General features: G+C 54.8%; 3 protein-coding genes across 3 annotated transcripts; 2 read left to right on the forward strand and 1 right to left on the reverse strand.

Moving 5' to 3' along the window:
- B0H18DRAFT_1073462 (uncharacterized protein) lies at positions 1 to 3,597 on the reverse strand (the record flags this gene model as incomplete). The annotated part of the gene is made up of 11 exons (XM_048031226.1): positions 2,099 to 3,597; positions 1,933 to 2,048; positions 1,649 to 1,879; positions 1,004 to 1,591; positions 821 to 949; positions 687 to 768; positions 535 to 631; positions 446 to 484; positions 300 to 393; positions 180 to 247; positions 1 to 130 (listed from the first exon to the last, which is right to left on the reverse strand). Coding segments are annotated over exons 1-11 (2,931 nt in total), but the record flags the coding sequence as incomplete, so codon positions are not given.
- Positions 3,598 to 3,875: 278 nt separating this feature from the next.
- B0H18DRAFT_896898 (uncharacterized protein) lies at positions 3,876 to 4,228 on the forward strand (the record flags this gene model as incomplete). The annotated part of the gene is made up of 2 exons (XM_048041423.1): positions 3,876 to 3,987; positions 4,047 to 4,228. Coding segments are annotated over 2 exons (294 nt in total), but the record flags the coding sequence as incomplete, so codon positions are not given.
- Positions 4,229 to 4,652: 424 nt separating this feature from the next.
- B0H18DRAFT_525464 (uncharacterized protein) lies at positions 4,653 to 5,823 on the forward strand. Its single transcript, XM_048038454.1, has one exon. The coding sequence runs from the start codon at positions 4,786 to 4,788 to the stop codon at positions 5,680 to 5,682; it is 897 nt and encodes a 298-aa protein (XP_047884409.1). The 5' UTR covers positions 4,653 to 4,785; the 3' UTR covers positions 5,683 to 5,823.
- The last annotated feature ends 10,843 nt before the right edge of the window (positions 5,824 to 16,666 follow it).

Genomic DNA, 16,666 nt, shown 5'->3' on the forward strand with positions numbered 1-16,666 from the left:
AGTCTTTTCCTGTAGAACACTTAACACCCGATACAGCATCCACGATAGAGTCATACCAGGCCAGATCTGTTCGGATGCGTCTGGGGTGCCCTCCGGATCGTCGATGATAACATGTTGCGGCGTGTCCCACCTGCCCAGAGGTTGAGCGCAATGCATAACCACAGGCGCGAAGTGCATACCGTCCGAAACACAGATCGAAGCCTCCCATAAACGCTATGGCTTGATCTATCACGCACATCTTCTCGTGCTGGTAGGAATGCAATGAGGGCGCCGATCGGAAATCCATCCAGGAGACTTACATGCGCCCAATAGAAGGTGCCCGTCATAAAATGCGATGGCGACCGTTGGACCATGATATTGGGGTGTAGCGCTGTAAGCCTCTGCTTAGTATAACTTTAACATATGATCAATAAGTATTAGCTCGTATGAAACACAATACACTTGCTTGCTGTCGGTCGGTGTAGTCCTATTAGACACCTCTTGGCTGTTGACAATTATGAGATTTACACCTCGAAACTGAGTTGATGCACCTACTAGAGGATGATGTAGATCTTGACACCTTCTTTCGCTTTACGTTCAAGGAGATTGTCCAGGCGATACTTAGGCATCCCGGGCCGACGCATTTGAAGCTCTGGAATAATGAGGTTGGTTGACATTCGGTAGAGCAATGCTGTTTTTATACTCACCGGGAGATAGCCACCAATCATGAATGTAGATACTCTCCGTCGCCAGCAGTATAGCACGAGAAAGGTTCCAAAAGTAGTCACGCTGACGAGGCACAATGAGTCAGTCACATAATTTGATTGTACGGGGGACTCACGCCATCGACCAGCCATTGTGCTGCAACATTGAGACGAATGGGGGCAAAACTGTCGAATCTGTTCTTGCCCGTGTAGTGACAATCCCTGGCAACTCGCTCGAGCGCGGCGATCCACTGAAGCATCTGACGCTGTGGATGTGTCGTCATCCAAGGTCTTCAATTCTCTCGCGTTATATAACGTACCTCGTTCTTGGCATAGAGCTTGAGTCGCATCTGAGAATTCTCGACGTAGAAGGTATGTTTCGACACCTCGTTCGCCCTCAGCCGCTTCTTGTTGTTCACCTCCTGCTCGTCGTGCTTGTATTCATCGAGATCTTCTGGTCCTAGCAATGGGTTGGTGTTCGTCGACGGATCCAGCATGGGTGTTACCGGTCTCGAAGAGGACGATGTCGACGATCTCCAAGCGGTGGACGCAGACGGTCTGTGGTGCCCTGGATCGGTATCGGCATGGCCATCGCCATGATGGGCATCCCCGTTCCCGTTCGCCTGTTTCTCGTTGACGTTCGACGCAGACCGGGACTTCTCAGGGTTATGATGATGAATATGGAGGACCTTCTCGATATGACTTTTGATCGAGCCCATCTTGTGCCAGGTGTGTGGATGATGCGGCTCGGGGCGCTCGACCATGGCGCCTTCGTGTCCTATTGGCTGCACCTCTTCTGGATGATCGCCTTCGAAGTGCTGGAGAAGGTTCAGACCCTGTCGGTAATATCGCGTCGGTCGCTCGATCTTGAACTCGGTGTCGATCAAGAAGACGTCCCAAACGGTTAGCTGCGCGGCGCGTACAGATCAGCGGCGTTCTGTGTACCAATTTAAATAACACGGCACCTCTCCGATCTCTTCATGCACGACTAGATAGCTGTCCCGCACTGAGCACCACTTCGGCGTCTTCCGCTCACGCCAGGAGGTCGCTCGACGCCCGAGACTACCCTTGTTGCCTATGGCCTCGATTCGTAGCATACCTGCTTTGTACTGGGCGCCGCCCGACTGCGCAAGTGACACCATAAGGGAGCTAATTTCAAGGAAACCTGCAAGACGGTTTGCAGACGGGTGCCACATCTATACGCGGCGTCAGTCCAGCTAGAAAGTTTCTTCAATACAAACGAACTGACGACTGCGCGTATAAGGCCAATCAGGTAGTTCTCGAGCGCTTCACGTTGCAAGCGTGCAAAGTCAGCTCGTCCGACGTCTCGCCCCCGCTCTTTCAAGAACTTGAAGTAGGGTAGGCCTACACCTGCAGTTAGCATGAACCCACACGAAAGATTGTGCTGCACATACTCATCATGGGAAAGTCTGGCAGTGTGTCCACGTTGCGGAAATACGCGTTCGAGACGGCGTAATGAGCATGAAGCGACAAAAACTCGCGCAGCTGTCGATACACCACCCATCGCACGGCACCGTTCGCGTACTCGCACTCGATGCGAAAGACGGCCTTGTTGCCGTGAAGCGGGTGCAAGCTATCACTGACGCGAATGCGCAAGCGGTGGAAGAGGATGGGCACGCGCCTATGGTCTCGCTCGTCGCGTTCAAACCATAGTCTTAGGACGAGCGCGGACAAGCCCCCTGCGATCAGCTCGTCGGTAATGTTCACCGACTGCGGGACTACCGCGGATGCCTGAGCCGGCTGATGGCTCTTGTTCTGGGATGCAATCTGTGGGATGAGGGAGCGCAGCCGATTCCACTTCGGAGCGACGTTCGGATGTTGTTCAGACTGGCTGCGCTGGATGTGCGGCATAGACCGTGAATGCCGAGCGTGATAGCTAGACGGACTGCCGGACGCTTGCGGTGTGCTGGGGTCCACGGTAGGGCTCCCGACCTTGTCATGTTTCTCGTTCGCCTCCGGTTCCACGCCTTCCTCTGCCCTGCCCTTGTCCTTGACCTCAGAACGCTGTTCCTTGTCTTCCTCGCCGCCTTCAACCAGCCAACGAAAATGGGATTGTTCCTCTCGCGGCGTGTCCAGCCGCTTCTTCATCGCGTTCCAAATATCATGGCCAGCGGCGCTATCGCGTCTTCTGGCCATTTTCTCAGCCCTCTGGCGTTCGCGCTCGCGCTGATGCGGATCCTGGTACTGCATGGCATCCCGGAAAGGAATGGTGGTACGAAAGTCACAAGTGCGGTCAGGACCTTCGTCCTCGTCCTCCCCAGGCGGTCCGTGGGGCTCCGACGCACGCTTTTGGTGGATACGTGAATCAAAGCCACCGGGCTGTGAGAGTGAGTAGCTCCGCGAGATCGACCGAGGGGGACCTGTGCGTCCAGAAGGGGTGTTGGGAGGTGGCAGACGAACACCGGAAAGTGACGACCGCCGCCGCCTATGCTTGGCCTGCTCACGCGAGATCAACGGAGATGGGGGTTCGTCGTCTTCTTCTGGTGAGTCCGTTCGACGAGAGGCCTCCTGGACCTGCGAAACCGCAGTCGGGTCTGCTTCGCCGTGCTCATGTGGCGGCGGTTGCTCATTCTCGTTGCCTTGGACCGCTTCAGGATTCACAAGCCGCTCGGCTTGGTCAGTGTTGCCAAGAGGCGGTGTTAGAGGATGCTCTGGAAGGTCCTGGTCTGCCTCGTGGTCCTGTAGACGGTGTTCCACGGCATCATGAACGATGTCGACGAGGGTGTGCGGAGGTCGTGCGATGCTAGCCATCGCGACGACAGCTGCTGCTACACACGAAGATGGCCGTCAAGATGCAGGGGACAATCGTTATGCAGCAAGTATCAGAGAAATAACATACAGCACAGTCAAACGAGAGACAAGATAGTCGGAGGAGATATGGCAGACGACGTCCTTCAAGTAGCGTTCGTCACGTACCCCGCCTCAGCGCGACACGCCCCAGCCACAGCGGGGATTAAATTTGGCAGATCTTGAGGTCATAACCTCCCAAAAGGATCACTCGTGAGCGCGTGCATTATGTAAGCCATAGGCGTTCAAACCGGCTCCACTCAACACATTGACAATTCAGCAAGTTCACTCAAAGTTCATTGGCAGGCAAGTCCCCGCAGCGCCTCAGCTTCTTACCCAGTGCGAACGGTGTCGTTACGATCATCCCTTGCTCGTAGCTCCAGGATGTCTGCACCTTTGATCACACGAAAAGCATGTGTACGATGTGGAGAGACTATGAATACACCCATCAAGTTCCTTATCGAGTGCTGCAAGTGTCAACGCGTTTGGCATCACCGTGAGTCATTCGAGCCAAACATCACTCCGTCCTCTCTTAGCTCACTGAACATCACCCAGCATGCCACATCCCACCTATCTCCGAAGCAGAGATTCTGCGTCGTATCGAGGCCGACGAACAAGGCCAGTCTGCAGACGGACTTGACACTTGGGTCTGTAAACGATGTTCGAAACAATTGGCGTCCAGAAAAGAGGTATCTAGTGCGCTTGTGACATCTGCAGAAGTCGTGGAGGTTGCATCCTTCTCCAAGCGTCCCGTCGAGAAGTCGCCACTGCTCCCACAGATTGTCCCACAGATGTCACTATCAACTCAGTCTGCAAGGCCCATCAACTTCGCGCAGCCCGATCGACCCGGCCTCAGAGAAGCCCGTCAGGAGCACAATACTATCAACACACAAGCGACGCGAATGCCTCACTCGGAGACCCATCACCGGGGAACTCCACAGATAGACCTGCTGCATCCGCCGCAAACGAAACGAGCAACGAAGGCCGCGGTCCGTCACGGACTCGAGGTCAGCGTTCCTGCAACCCATACACCTTCTGTAAAGGCGGACGTCGCGCGATCTGACCAGCTGCGGTCCGCTGCCTCAGCGCCAAATGTAACTGCGATCGTAAGTTGTCGTGTTGGTGCTCAGTCCGTCTTACAGCTGAGCCACCTGCTGTCCAGAAGACCCAGCCGCTGCACCACAACTCACAGTCTGTATCACCCGATCCCCCGACTGAGCGTTCTTCGCCCATTTCTTTTTTAGCATCCTCATCAGCACCTTCCCCTCCATCTTCACGTTCTCCGAGTGCTGTTATGGCACCGCGGTCCTTTCATGGATCGTCGCGTCTATCAACGCCTGCCTCCGATGGCACATTCCAACATCCATCATCTCTACCGCCGTCGACATCCCCTTCTGCCTCCCCTTTACCGGAAATTGCGACGTCCCCGACTCTCCGCCCAAGTCCGCCACGAATCCCATACGTAATGAAGGGGAAAGAGAAAATGCCAGATTTCCGCGCTATCTCATCCAGCCTCCGAGCAGCAGGAAAGTTGCATGGCCCGCCTGTCTTGGACGAGGTTCTCCAGCACCGAGACGAGGGGTCAGAATCAGACGGAGAGACAACGCCGCGCCCCTCGGTGACCAGCATGTCGGAAGGGCGCGACACGCACGACATAGACGATATGTATGCCACGCCTCCTCCCGAATCTACGCGTTCGCGCAGTCGGTACGACACGCACGATATCGACGACATGTATGCGACTGCCGAGCCGGAACAACGCAGGCATCGCGCAGACACGCATGACATCGATGACATGTATGCCGTACCTGCGCCGGTACGTGCTCCGGTTCGGTACGACACCCACAATATCGACGACATGTATGCAACGCCCCCACCTGCACCCATTCCTCCTACTGCGGCTTCTCGCCGAGTTGTGGACTCGAGAAACGAGGGTCGCCTCTCACAACGTTCATCTGAACAAGAGAAGCCAGGGCTACGTCTGGTCTTTGATTGGCAGGACGAACGATATCCGAGAGGAAAAGGTGACGAGATCTTCACGATGCTGGAAGATCGGAAGAAGCGGATTGAGTTGCGCAAGGGAGGCGCTGAGACGAGAAAGCCAAGGAAACTAGGTGTAACGCAACGGCTTGGGAAGAAGGACAGACAACGAAAGGAAGGTGAAGTTCTGAGCTTCTATGTCGCTTTCTAATTTGCCAGTGCCAAGCCATGGTGCCTACTAAATTCCCATGGCAATCGAGGGTCATCGATCCGGCTTTCATCTCATTGTTGTATTAATGCATGCTTCCGAATAAGCACTATGTTTCAAGCATTTATAATGTGGGGTAGGCACAAGTCAGATGACGATGGTCCCAAGGTGCCTGTATCTCCGGCGGCGTGTGCCACGAGCGCTTGTGGCGAGCGTACAGTAGCCTCGTGTTGAATCGATCAGATCTGGCCAGATCGGGATCGTGGACGTGATTAGTGGCGCACACAACAAACTTCAACTTCGTGATTGACTCGTATGCATCTACCATGTCCTGCTCTACTGCACAACGCTGTTCAAGCAAAACTCACTCTGTGTGCTGTCTGAATATAAGCTGAACTCACAAGGGATGGCAGGGAGTCGTGTAGAATGGAACAAAGATACTGCCGTGCATTCTCGGGCTCCAGAGCATCTCAATAGCAGTGGCCTTCGCATCGGTCATTCTTCCGGAAAGGGCAGAGGCGTGTACGGTAGGATTACCTCCTTGATTGATTGCAATTGAACCGACAGTGCTGAGCCTATATGTATCTTCAGCTGCTCGGACCCTCGAGCCCCGCACGGTCGTCGAGATCAGTCCCGTGCTCCTCTTCTCCAAAGCGGAGTACGAAGAGCATAGCCGCCACACCCTGTTGGACCACTACACATTTAGGTGGAGAGATGGTCGCATGGCTCTAGCCCTTGGATTAGGTCCGTGTAAGATTGAAGGCCTCGAACGTCTGATCATATTGACGCTTGCCAATTCCAGGATCACTCTTCAATCACTCGCAACAGCCCAACGTATCGTATACACTGGACACTGAAACAGAATCCATACGATACACGACTACTCGCCGGATACAAGAAGGCGACGAACTCTGTATATTCTACGGGCACAAACTGTGGTTCGATACAGTGGATGCAGCACCGACCGAACCGCCGGCCGAAGACCCTGATGACGGGTGGGGAGGACTCGCCGGCATCGAGCATGACCAAACCGAAATATCACCACTGGACAGACAAATTCTGCAGTACGCTGATGGCAACCCGCAAAGTGTCATCGCGGAAGACGAGCTACCATTCACACGTATCAAGCTAGTGCGCGATGACGAAGAAGATGAGCTCAGTGCCGTCATTACGCGTCAGTGTTCCTTCCGGGAAGCGTCGTCTTATCGACTCATGTCCTGTATACAGAGCCGGCATGGGTTGCCGATGTACCAGATGCTCGGCATACGGCGACCCTGCTGAGGTACGTTACTTCGGCCTTCATATAACAGCCTGTTTCTCATCCGTAAATAGCTGGCTGAAGAAGAGCGGACTCGAGACTCCCACGATGTCGCACCTGAAGAGGATCCGGAAGCAAGACAGCAAACTGACCATCCTCCTCGCGCTCACGTCAGAGTGCCCGCAAGTCCCTACGCTACCCGACATCCCCGGATTGTCGGAACCGTACACCGTAGAAGTACCCTGCACGGTTGCCCTGACGCAGGTCTCGCTGAAGCATAAGAACACATTTTGGCCGACCACATATGCGCCGAGGCGGAAGGGCGAAGTCGAAGAATGGACGCGAGGCAGGATGCTCTGGGCTTGTGAAGCCATGAAACGAGTCGTGCAGGAAGCGCAGGAGAAAGGGCGGCAGGGCGAGGTACGCGGATCTAGAATGGCTGGAGGGAGCTTCTTCGCTTATCTCGGGACTTGCAGCTACCGATCGCAGCATATGTACCGGTTCCATATGAGGAGGAAGCTGCGTACGCAGCACAGCTACCGGTTCCTTTCCTGGGCCATGATACCAGGACTTCTACCAACCATCCCCTCCGCCACGCTGTCCTCAATACCATCCGCTCCATCGCTGACTATCGCGCTTCGTCCTCCACTCCGATACCCCCTACGCCTTCTCCACCCCCATCGGAATCCTCTGCATCCATTCTTCTCCCCAATGCAACCCGCCCCTCGACACCCGTGCCAATGGAAGCGCAGGCGCCTCGGAACGGCGCCCACTACCTGCTCACTTCTCTCACACTGTTCACGACGCACGAGCCATGTATTATGTGCAGCATGGCACTGCTGCATTCGCGTGTCAAGGAGGTCATCTATTTAGTTCCGATGTCCGGGACCGGGGGATGTGGGAGTGCCGCGTGTGTGCCGGCCCTGAAGGGTGTAAACCATAGGTACAACGTGGGGAGTTGGAAGGGATGCGATAGCGCACTCGAAGGGATTACGGTTCAGGGTGACCTGGACGCATGAGGATAGATTGTAGAACTCGCCGCAGCAATACGTAGAGAGCAGTCAATGAGAACTAAGTAAAGGCGACGTTGCCGTGATCAGAAGCCTGCGAGATGTTTCAGTCCGGAGAAAGGCGTGCGGCGCCGGGGCACGGTACGGGACGATGCCACCTCCATCACCCCCAATCAGCTCTGAGGAGGTCGAGCATGATATTACAACTGTCATCTGCTTGGCCTCGGAGGTCGTGCAGTTCCTCTGCAGTAGCGCCGATCTCCTCTGGCAATGTTTCCTCTGCCGGTGTAACGTCTTCCGTGTCAACATCAGTGAACAATGGTGATGCCGGATCTGCCTGTGTCGGGTCGTCCGATTCCGCCATCATGGATGCTTCATCTGACGCAGACAGACTCTGTGAGAGTTCCCTGCCATTCGGACTCGGTGCAGCAGTCGTAGGCAGAGGGGTGACTGTCGTGTCGCCCCTTCTGAATGTCCGGAGGCCCGTCCGTGATATTCGCAGTTTGCTTGGGCAATTCGGATCTGGACACGCGACGTCACTGTCGGTGGACATCCAATCGTAAGGAGACGAGACGCGTTGCTTGGCCGCAAGTAGAGGAAGCACGGCGCCTTGTACAACCATTGATGAGAACATCATGTCGGCATAAAGATCTACGGGTTTTGAGAACATCGGCTGACCTACCTAGTGAGTATATGGAGAAGCCTTGTCCAGGCGGGAGCCTGAGCATCTCCCCTTCCATTGTAAAGTGATCACCGGCTTTGGCTCCGCACATGATGCGCTTTCCTGATGGGCAAATCACTTCGACTCGGAGGTCGTATAACTGAAAGCTGTGGTTTGCGTCCGGCGTTGTACTCCCTATCATCATACGGGTGGTACTGCGGCCGTCCGTGATCTCGGCATTCGCACTTGGCTGAAGCTTTGCGGCGCTATCGATCTGCATGTGCAGTCAAGCCCGCATCAACCTATCGTACCATGCCATAACATACATCTTCAGTCAATTCTCAGCATCGAAGCTTTGACTCACTGAGACTAGTTCAAGATGAAGGTCGAAAGCAAGAGAGGTGGATAGACGCCTAGCCGTCGAGCGCTGCGTCAACGACCGGACCCACAAATCAAGTGGGCAGCAGGCTGCTAATTAGAAGCATCAAGAACACCAATCATAACATAACCAGTTCTCTGCGTGAGATACATCGATTGGTGGGACGTTTGGTACTGGTACAAGCTGTGCTCCTCATATCCAATTATACGTATGACTCCCATATGTTCACCGTAAGCTACGTATCTGGGGAGGCATCTCAACCCATCGGTCTCGTTAATTTGGGACTGCAATAATGAGCACACACCTCGGGCATTCATTGGCCGTTCAACTGCGTCCTCATCTTATACGAGCCGAACGGACCCACAGTCCCCGGCGGACCGCCCAGCTTCCTCCCACCAGGTCTCACTGTTGCCGTCGAAGAAGCAACCGACAGCGCTGGTGACGCTCTACCGTCCTCGTTGATCTCAGCCAACTCCTGGCCTGGCCTCCGCGCTAATGGCGCGGCGGGCATAGGAGCCGTCTCAGCGTTCAGGACGCCTCGCAGGAGTATCCGCAGCTCCTCGTTCTCCCGTTCCAGGCGCGCGAGCTCACTCTCGCGTTCGAGAGCCCACTCTGTGGCGATGATCCTCCTGTGCAGTTTCTCGGGGTCGTCATCGTCCTCGACCTCTAAGAGTTCGGATTCGCTGCCTCCCGGAGAGCCCTCCTTCGTGGGTTCGACACCGTCATCAGTCGGGCCTTCGCCCGGTTGAGGTCCCAAGGAAGGGGGTGGAGGTATATGAGATGTCGACGCAACCGGCCCAGATGATGCATCTACTGCCATTGCGGCCTCGCATGAAGAGACGTCTTCGCCGTTGAATTTTTTCATGAGGGCACGCAGCAGCCGGCCAAGCCGTGCTAAGCTCTCGGAGCGTGAGTTGTTCGCCGATAGGGCGGCGTCGAGGGCTTCCGTTTCGCGTTGTACGATCGCACTCTCGTATTCGCGTAGAAGTGCAAGCTCGCGCTGCTGTACTTCGTACTAGACGGCGGGAGTTGAGGAGGCGATCAGACCGAATGCGGGTAAAGACTCACGGCGCGGGCACGGAATTGACTCATGACGTTCTCCAAAGTTTGTTCATACTCTCGTATCAGGGCGTTCAGTTGCCTGTTGTCGTTCTGTAATGTCTGGTTATCTGCGGTCATCGCAGTGTTCATGCGCTCGAGCTCTGCCTCGTAGACTTCTGCTTGAAAGTTCAGAAAACCTGACCACGGCTATGAGGGGGGATGACAACCTTTTGGCTGGTCTAAATTGAATCTAGCAATGCGTGAGGATAGGAAATGACGAACACAGAGGACTAGCTTACCGTCTCAGAACAAAACCCGTCTGCGAGTGAACAGATTGACTCTAAGTCATCATGGTCAGCAGGAGCATGTTGCACACTTGACAAGCATGCGCACCTTCACACCACTCGTGAGGTTATGAATAGAAATAGACACTGAGCGGTTCTGGGTAAGCTGTTCAGAGACCTCCGTGAGGAGGGACCATATCCGCATGATGTCTTGTTCTCCATTCGTTGAATCCATCACGACCATGCCCTTCACTAAAGCGGCCAGTCCAAGAAGCAACCCAGAGGTTAGGTAAGAATGGGGATGTGCAGGGGCCAGTCACAGGCGCGCTCGGTGGCGACGCGTCTGTGGCTGTTGGCATCACGTGCATTATTTATTGGAGCCCCAGACGCGTCTTCCAGCCAGGACCAGGACACCTAGTTACCGCCATTATCGACATTCTGACCACGATCTACTCATGTCGACCGAGATTATCCCTAACTTGGCATCCTTGCAGAAACAAACTGTTTCCCAGCTCAAGGCTCTATGCAAAGAACATAAGATCACCGGGTACTCCAAGCTCGGCAAAGCAGCCCTCATTGAGAAGATATCTGCATCCCGGACCCGTGCCAATTCAAAGCTTGCAACCAGTGGAGACGGATCCCAAGTATCCGGGAAGAACATAGGTGATGATTGCGGTGCTGTCACCGACACTCCTTCGACACTGGTACTAATTCCGACACCAATCACGAACGCGGACTCTGCGCATACAGTCCAAACTCTTGCTGAAAATCCCACTCAAAAAGGTAAGCCATATCATGTTGTGGCGCATACACGCGTCCCCTCTGCTCCTGCTTTTTGGCCTGCTTTAATCCGAGCAGGATACCTGCCTAAGTTAACTCATGTTCAATCACTTGTATTAAACACGGGAAGCAGGAAGCCCTCCGGAGGGACTCCAACTGATCTGCTGCAGCGCGTGTACAGCCTCCCCGATTCTTGATGCCGCTCTAAACATGATTGCTGATTAATTTTTGTTTTACTAGTTGCCGACACCAACACGAATGCACCTGTCCACGCATACAAACATCGAAGAGCTCATGTCGACGATCAGTGTACCCTTTCTGTGTCGCTGTCTGGCAACATCAACGAAGCGGTGTCCCGCCCTGATAAACCTAATTCTAGTCAAGGCGCGAATGCCGCTACCCTTCGGAAAAAAGCCGTACCAAGGCCCGAGAAACGGGCGACATGCTCTTCTGCTAGTGGTGCGTCGAAGAAGCGCAAAGTCCAAGGGGAAGCCGTGGAACACACGCAAGCTGCCTTGGCATCACAAACACCCAAAGAACCCGTAGCGCTATCATCTCTGGCTCCAACCTCTGTGGTCTCTCAATCTGAGCCTGTTGCTTCTGGTCTGGATGTCCCGCGCGTATCTTTGGCGAAGCCTTCTGTGCCTAGACCACCCTTGTCATCGCTCAATCCTTCTGCCTCTGCGGTTCCCAGCGCTGCCACTATTACGAACATGCTCGCGACTACTGACACTGTCCCGCGCCTACAAGCGCAAATATCAACCACTACGAAGGCTATACTTCCATCGATTCCAAAGATCACTGGCAAACGGTTCCAGAAGCTAGTGGTCACCAAACACCCACAAGCAGCACCTGCCAAAGTGACACGTACGGTTCCCTCGCGAACCACCAACGACATAAAAGAACGCCGAGGACCTCCCGCTCTGTACCATCTAGACTTCCCGCCACCGGCGCTCGTCCCAGAACTCACGTCCATTACTCTCCCGCCCTCGTTGGCACAGCGCAAGCGCGTACAACACTGGGCTGTTATATTGAGTGGATTGGCAGCTGCAGAAAGAAAACAATGTGTCCTAGTTTCGCGCATGTTCCGTTACGCAGGTATATATACTTTGTTGACCACCTCTGTTAAACGCAAAGCTGAGTCGATGTCACCTGCTTGCCTCACAGTGTACCTTTCCGCCTTCCATATCCTCAATCAGCGTCATGATGGCCGCAGAATTTCTCAAGACATCTCGCAGTACTCGCAGGCCATGACGAACACATGGCCATATCTTCGCATCCGCGAGGCAGAAGCTCTGCAGCGACGGCGCATATACGAAGCGTCGTTCCTTGCCAAGTTCATTAGGTCTCGAGGGTTACCTGACCCGATCGCTAGTCACCTCTGGTCAAGCCCAGACGATGACAAGCAAATCAGCGTTGCGCTAAAGTACGTTCGTCAGGTTGTATCTATACAAAGACTCAACGCAGACCGTCATCTAGGTTCGTACTGTCTAGGCTCTGGTTTGCTCTGTCTATCGGATGCGGTGCCGACGACTCGAAATCAATTTCCTGGCTGCAAGCTGTCGTGGTCAACGCCCAACCTGTCGTCCCGAACGAGATCTGGAGTATCACCGTGGAACACGGGATTGGCTCCAGTCAACACAGGGAAACGTTCTACGTTCTAGAGGCGACCTACGAACCGGTTGGGCGTCCGGCAGCAGCCCATTCTCCAGGACAGCGTGACCCAGCCACCCAACCTGATATGCCCGTGCGTGCGGATTGGTCAAAGTACATAGATCGGCATCTGCGTTCAAGCAAGGAGTCTACCACGTCGAGGCTACTGGATCAGCTGAAATGGGCGAATCACGAAGAATACGAGCGCGGAATCAGTCGCCTGTGGCTGAAGAGAATACAATGCGAAGGAGAGTTAGGTCAGGCCAAGCGAATCGTTGCAGAGCGATACGTCCTTGCGTGTGTCGTCGCGAACAGGTCAAGGATCTCTTTTTGTATTCCTCATCCAACTTCCTGAATAACTCTTTATACAGTGTCAGTGGACAATGGATGTCTGCATCGGAGATGGCACAAGATTTCGATGGACTCTCGTCCCGCAGCCACGCAGCCAGCGTGCGCCCCAAGGCCGGCCAAGTCAACATGTACCTGCCAGAGTGAGTAGTCTGGATGGGTGGACTCATCGCCCATAGACGTAGGCTCATTGCGCCTTGCTTCCCCAGACACCATCATATCGAAAGCATCCACTTCACGTCCACAGGGGGGAAGCCGTTGCACCCCGCGCTTGCCGTCGTGCAGACGCCTCATCGAGCGTACTTCATATTGCGCGACAACGGCATGCAAGTGGGGTGTGAAGAGGAGGGTGTCGCTAGTGTATGGCAGGAAGTTGTTGATTGCAATCAGTTAGGGCACTGAGGTAGACTACGTACGCGCATTGCGATGGCCTAGAGCTGTGGCGATAATGCTATGGACATATTAATGAAAGTGTGCTCGGGCATATTTGAATGCTCCATACTCAGTCGTGACGCAGTGCAGAAGGGGACAAGTCGACAAGGTCAGAATTACATTGCGAGATTCTTCGATCTACACCGTACATTGTATCATCTTGTGACGGCTGTCATGATGTACCAAACGCGCCCCTGTTCGACGAGAGCTCCGCGCCAAGCTTGTAGCCCAACACCTGTAAATCGGGGCATTAGCTACATACTGAACGTGCGTAATCGATCGACGCACCCTATCCCAGTCCAGCTTGGAGCGGGTCATGGGCAAGGCTCGTCGAAGGCCCTTGAATGTCTTCTCACCCATATCCGCGTACGCGTCGTTCAAGGAGGCTTGGTACTTGCCCTCCTCGGCTTCGATGAGCGCGAGAATCTTGTTGGCTGACGGCGTAGCTGAGGATGGTGTGATCGCGGGCGGAAGGGCAAGGTCAATGGAATGCGCGGTAGATAGTTGGACCTGGGGCGGGCATTGATTTAAGCTGACAGTGATTGCAGTTGACGCCACTCACGTTGCCCTGCTCGTAGTAGTGGACGTTCACGAGCATGCGCCCTTTCAGCTGTTTCGACACCAGGTCGACGACGTATTCAGATCTCCATCTGCCCGACCTACGCAGAGGGCTCAGAATTCGTACGCTGGATGGATGCGGGATGATCATACCAGAAGTTCGACGGGTTGTACTTGTTCGCAACGATCTGGACGTAGAAACGCGTCGCGACGCCGGGTGTTGGGAAGATGGAGGTGACACCGCCATGGAAGTGTGCGGAAAGGTACGCGATGGATGCTGTTTCCAAAGCTGCCCTGCAAGCACGGAGTGAGCGAAGATACCAAGTGTGCGGAAACGGCCTACCGGAAGGGCTCAGATTCAGGATCCGGCTCTACGTGTTCTGGATCGGATGCTTCCTACACAACGGACACGCTCTAGTCGTGTGTACTGATACAGGTTGCGAACACGCACTCACCAGACTAAGATGATCGAAACGGAAGCTCGTTCTCGACCGTGGATCCCAAAATCTATCGAGCTGCTCGCCCTCGCCCTCCCCGTTCAAATTCGAGACACGCGCAGCCTCGCTTACTATTGACTTGTGAGACAATGCCCACAAGCACGTATAAGCCCAAGCCGCTCAGGCATATCCACTCAACGAGACTCACCTGGTGGTTGTGCCCCGGGACATCCGCAGTCATGAATTGCGCGAGGTTGTATTCTCGCAACGCTGGCAGCACACCCTCTTGGAGAGAGTCATCATCCGATATGATGTTCCGAACATCTGTTGGTAATAACGCGTCAGGTCTTCGCGTCGCGCGTTGTAATCGAGGAAAGAGGTCGGCTCGCCATTCAGGACATCGTTGATTTCACCAGGAGGTGCTTGCAGAAGGAACTTTGACGCGGCTTGCAGGCGTTCCGTCGCGTCCATTGTCGAGATTCTATGAATCAGATGCTGTGTTTCCTCGGAACGGAGTGTAAGTGAGTGGTCCGGGTCGAGGATTGCCTGTAGCGACCGCCACTGACAATGTGGCTGCGAGACTGGGTCAAGGAGGCTTGCCTTTTCTGGAAGGTAACCTTGATCCCTCTCCGGACCGGCACTGATCATGAACTTCACGGTTTTGCATCTCCCAATTGGTGTAGATGCTCTATTACATTAGTTGTCATACTTTCAAACACACAGATAACGCCATCGACTGCAGCGACATGTAGCCGACAAGAACAAGACAGTAAGCTTAACTCCAATATGCCACGCTATGGCGGCGCCGGATGGATTACCTCGTCGTCCGATTCGTCTGCTATGTGCTAAGGCTAGCCTTGGTTCCAATTGATGTGGAGATATGCTGATAGAATTTTACACCAAAAGTACAGGTACGCATTGACAAGCATGCTGGTTGAGATATCCAAACATTCACGATCTCTACCAGGCCAACCGACACTAGAGCTTGGCACCGAACTGCGATTCTGTGACGCCCTTGCCCATGGCCGCCGTAGACGAGACACCGCCCGTCACTGTCTTCATGAGGTTGTCCATGTAGTCCGCGCCGCTCCACTGCAACCAAGATTCAGCTGAGGATACACGTCGTTTGTGGGTAGGCATACCTTTTGGTGAGTCAGGACATCGCAGCCGATCTCACGTTCACGTCGCTGAATGAGCTCGACGTAGGCCTTCATACCCTCCTGCGAGAATGCTTTGGCGAAGAGGTCATTGATGTACGCGTTCGAGTGCAGACCCGCGAGCTAATACCGTCATCAGCATCCTTGGGTATGTCAATGAAACAGGCGGCGGCTTACCGTAATGAACTGCCAGCAGAAACCGAGTTTGCCGAGCTCCCACACGAATGCTTTCATGTCCTGGGTCGTCAGGCCAGCCGCCTCCCAGTTGAACGACGGGCTCAGGTTGTACGCCAACCACTGCTGGGGGTAGACGGCGTGCACGCCATCCGCGAACTCCTTCGCCTGCGAGTAGATCGGCTTCTTCGTCTCCATCCAGAGCAGGTCCGCGTACGGCGCGAACGCAATCGCACGGTTCACGGCGCACTGCGTGCCGCCCTGGTAGCGGTAGTAGCCCTCGCGTGTCCGCGGCGCGTCCCAGTCCCAAAACGGCACGCTCCTCAGGCCGAACTCCTTCTTCGCAACGGTGATGGCGTCAGGCCATGAGAGATGAGCGATGCGGCGATGGAACTGCTCGAGCTTGACCTGATTTGCGCTTGTCTGCGCCTTGACGGCGTTGGCGAGTACTTCGGGGAACAGCTGGCACTTCGCAGCGGCCAACCACTGCTCCTCGATCGCCTCCAGGGCAGGCCCCGTCTTGCCTGCTCGCTCAGCCTCATTGAGGACAGTGTTGAGGTGCGTCAGATCAGGGTTCGTCGAGCCAAGGATGAACGCGTGGTCGCGCTCGTCCACGTTCGTCGTGATCAAGGTCGCAGCCTCGGAGTCCGTGCGGGCGATGACAAGGTTGTTCACGCCCATGATGTCGAACTGCAAGCGGATAGCCACGAGCCGGTTTATGTGCTCCTGGATGGGCACGAGTACCTTGCCCGCCATGTGCCCGCACTTCTTCGTCCCCGGAGCCTGGTCCTCAATGTGCACGCCCGCGGCGCCCT

Source organism: Fomitopsis serialis, assembly GCF_022376445.1.
Source record: "Fomitopsis serialis strain Sig1Antser10 chromosome Unknown B0H18scaffold_558, whole genome shotgun sequence".
Lineage (NCBI taxonomy): Eukaryota > Fungi > Basidiomycota > Agaricomycetes > Polyporales > Fomitopsidaceae > Fomitopsis > Fomitopsis serialis.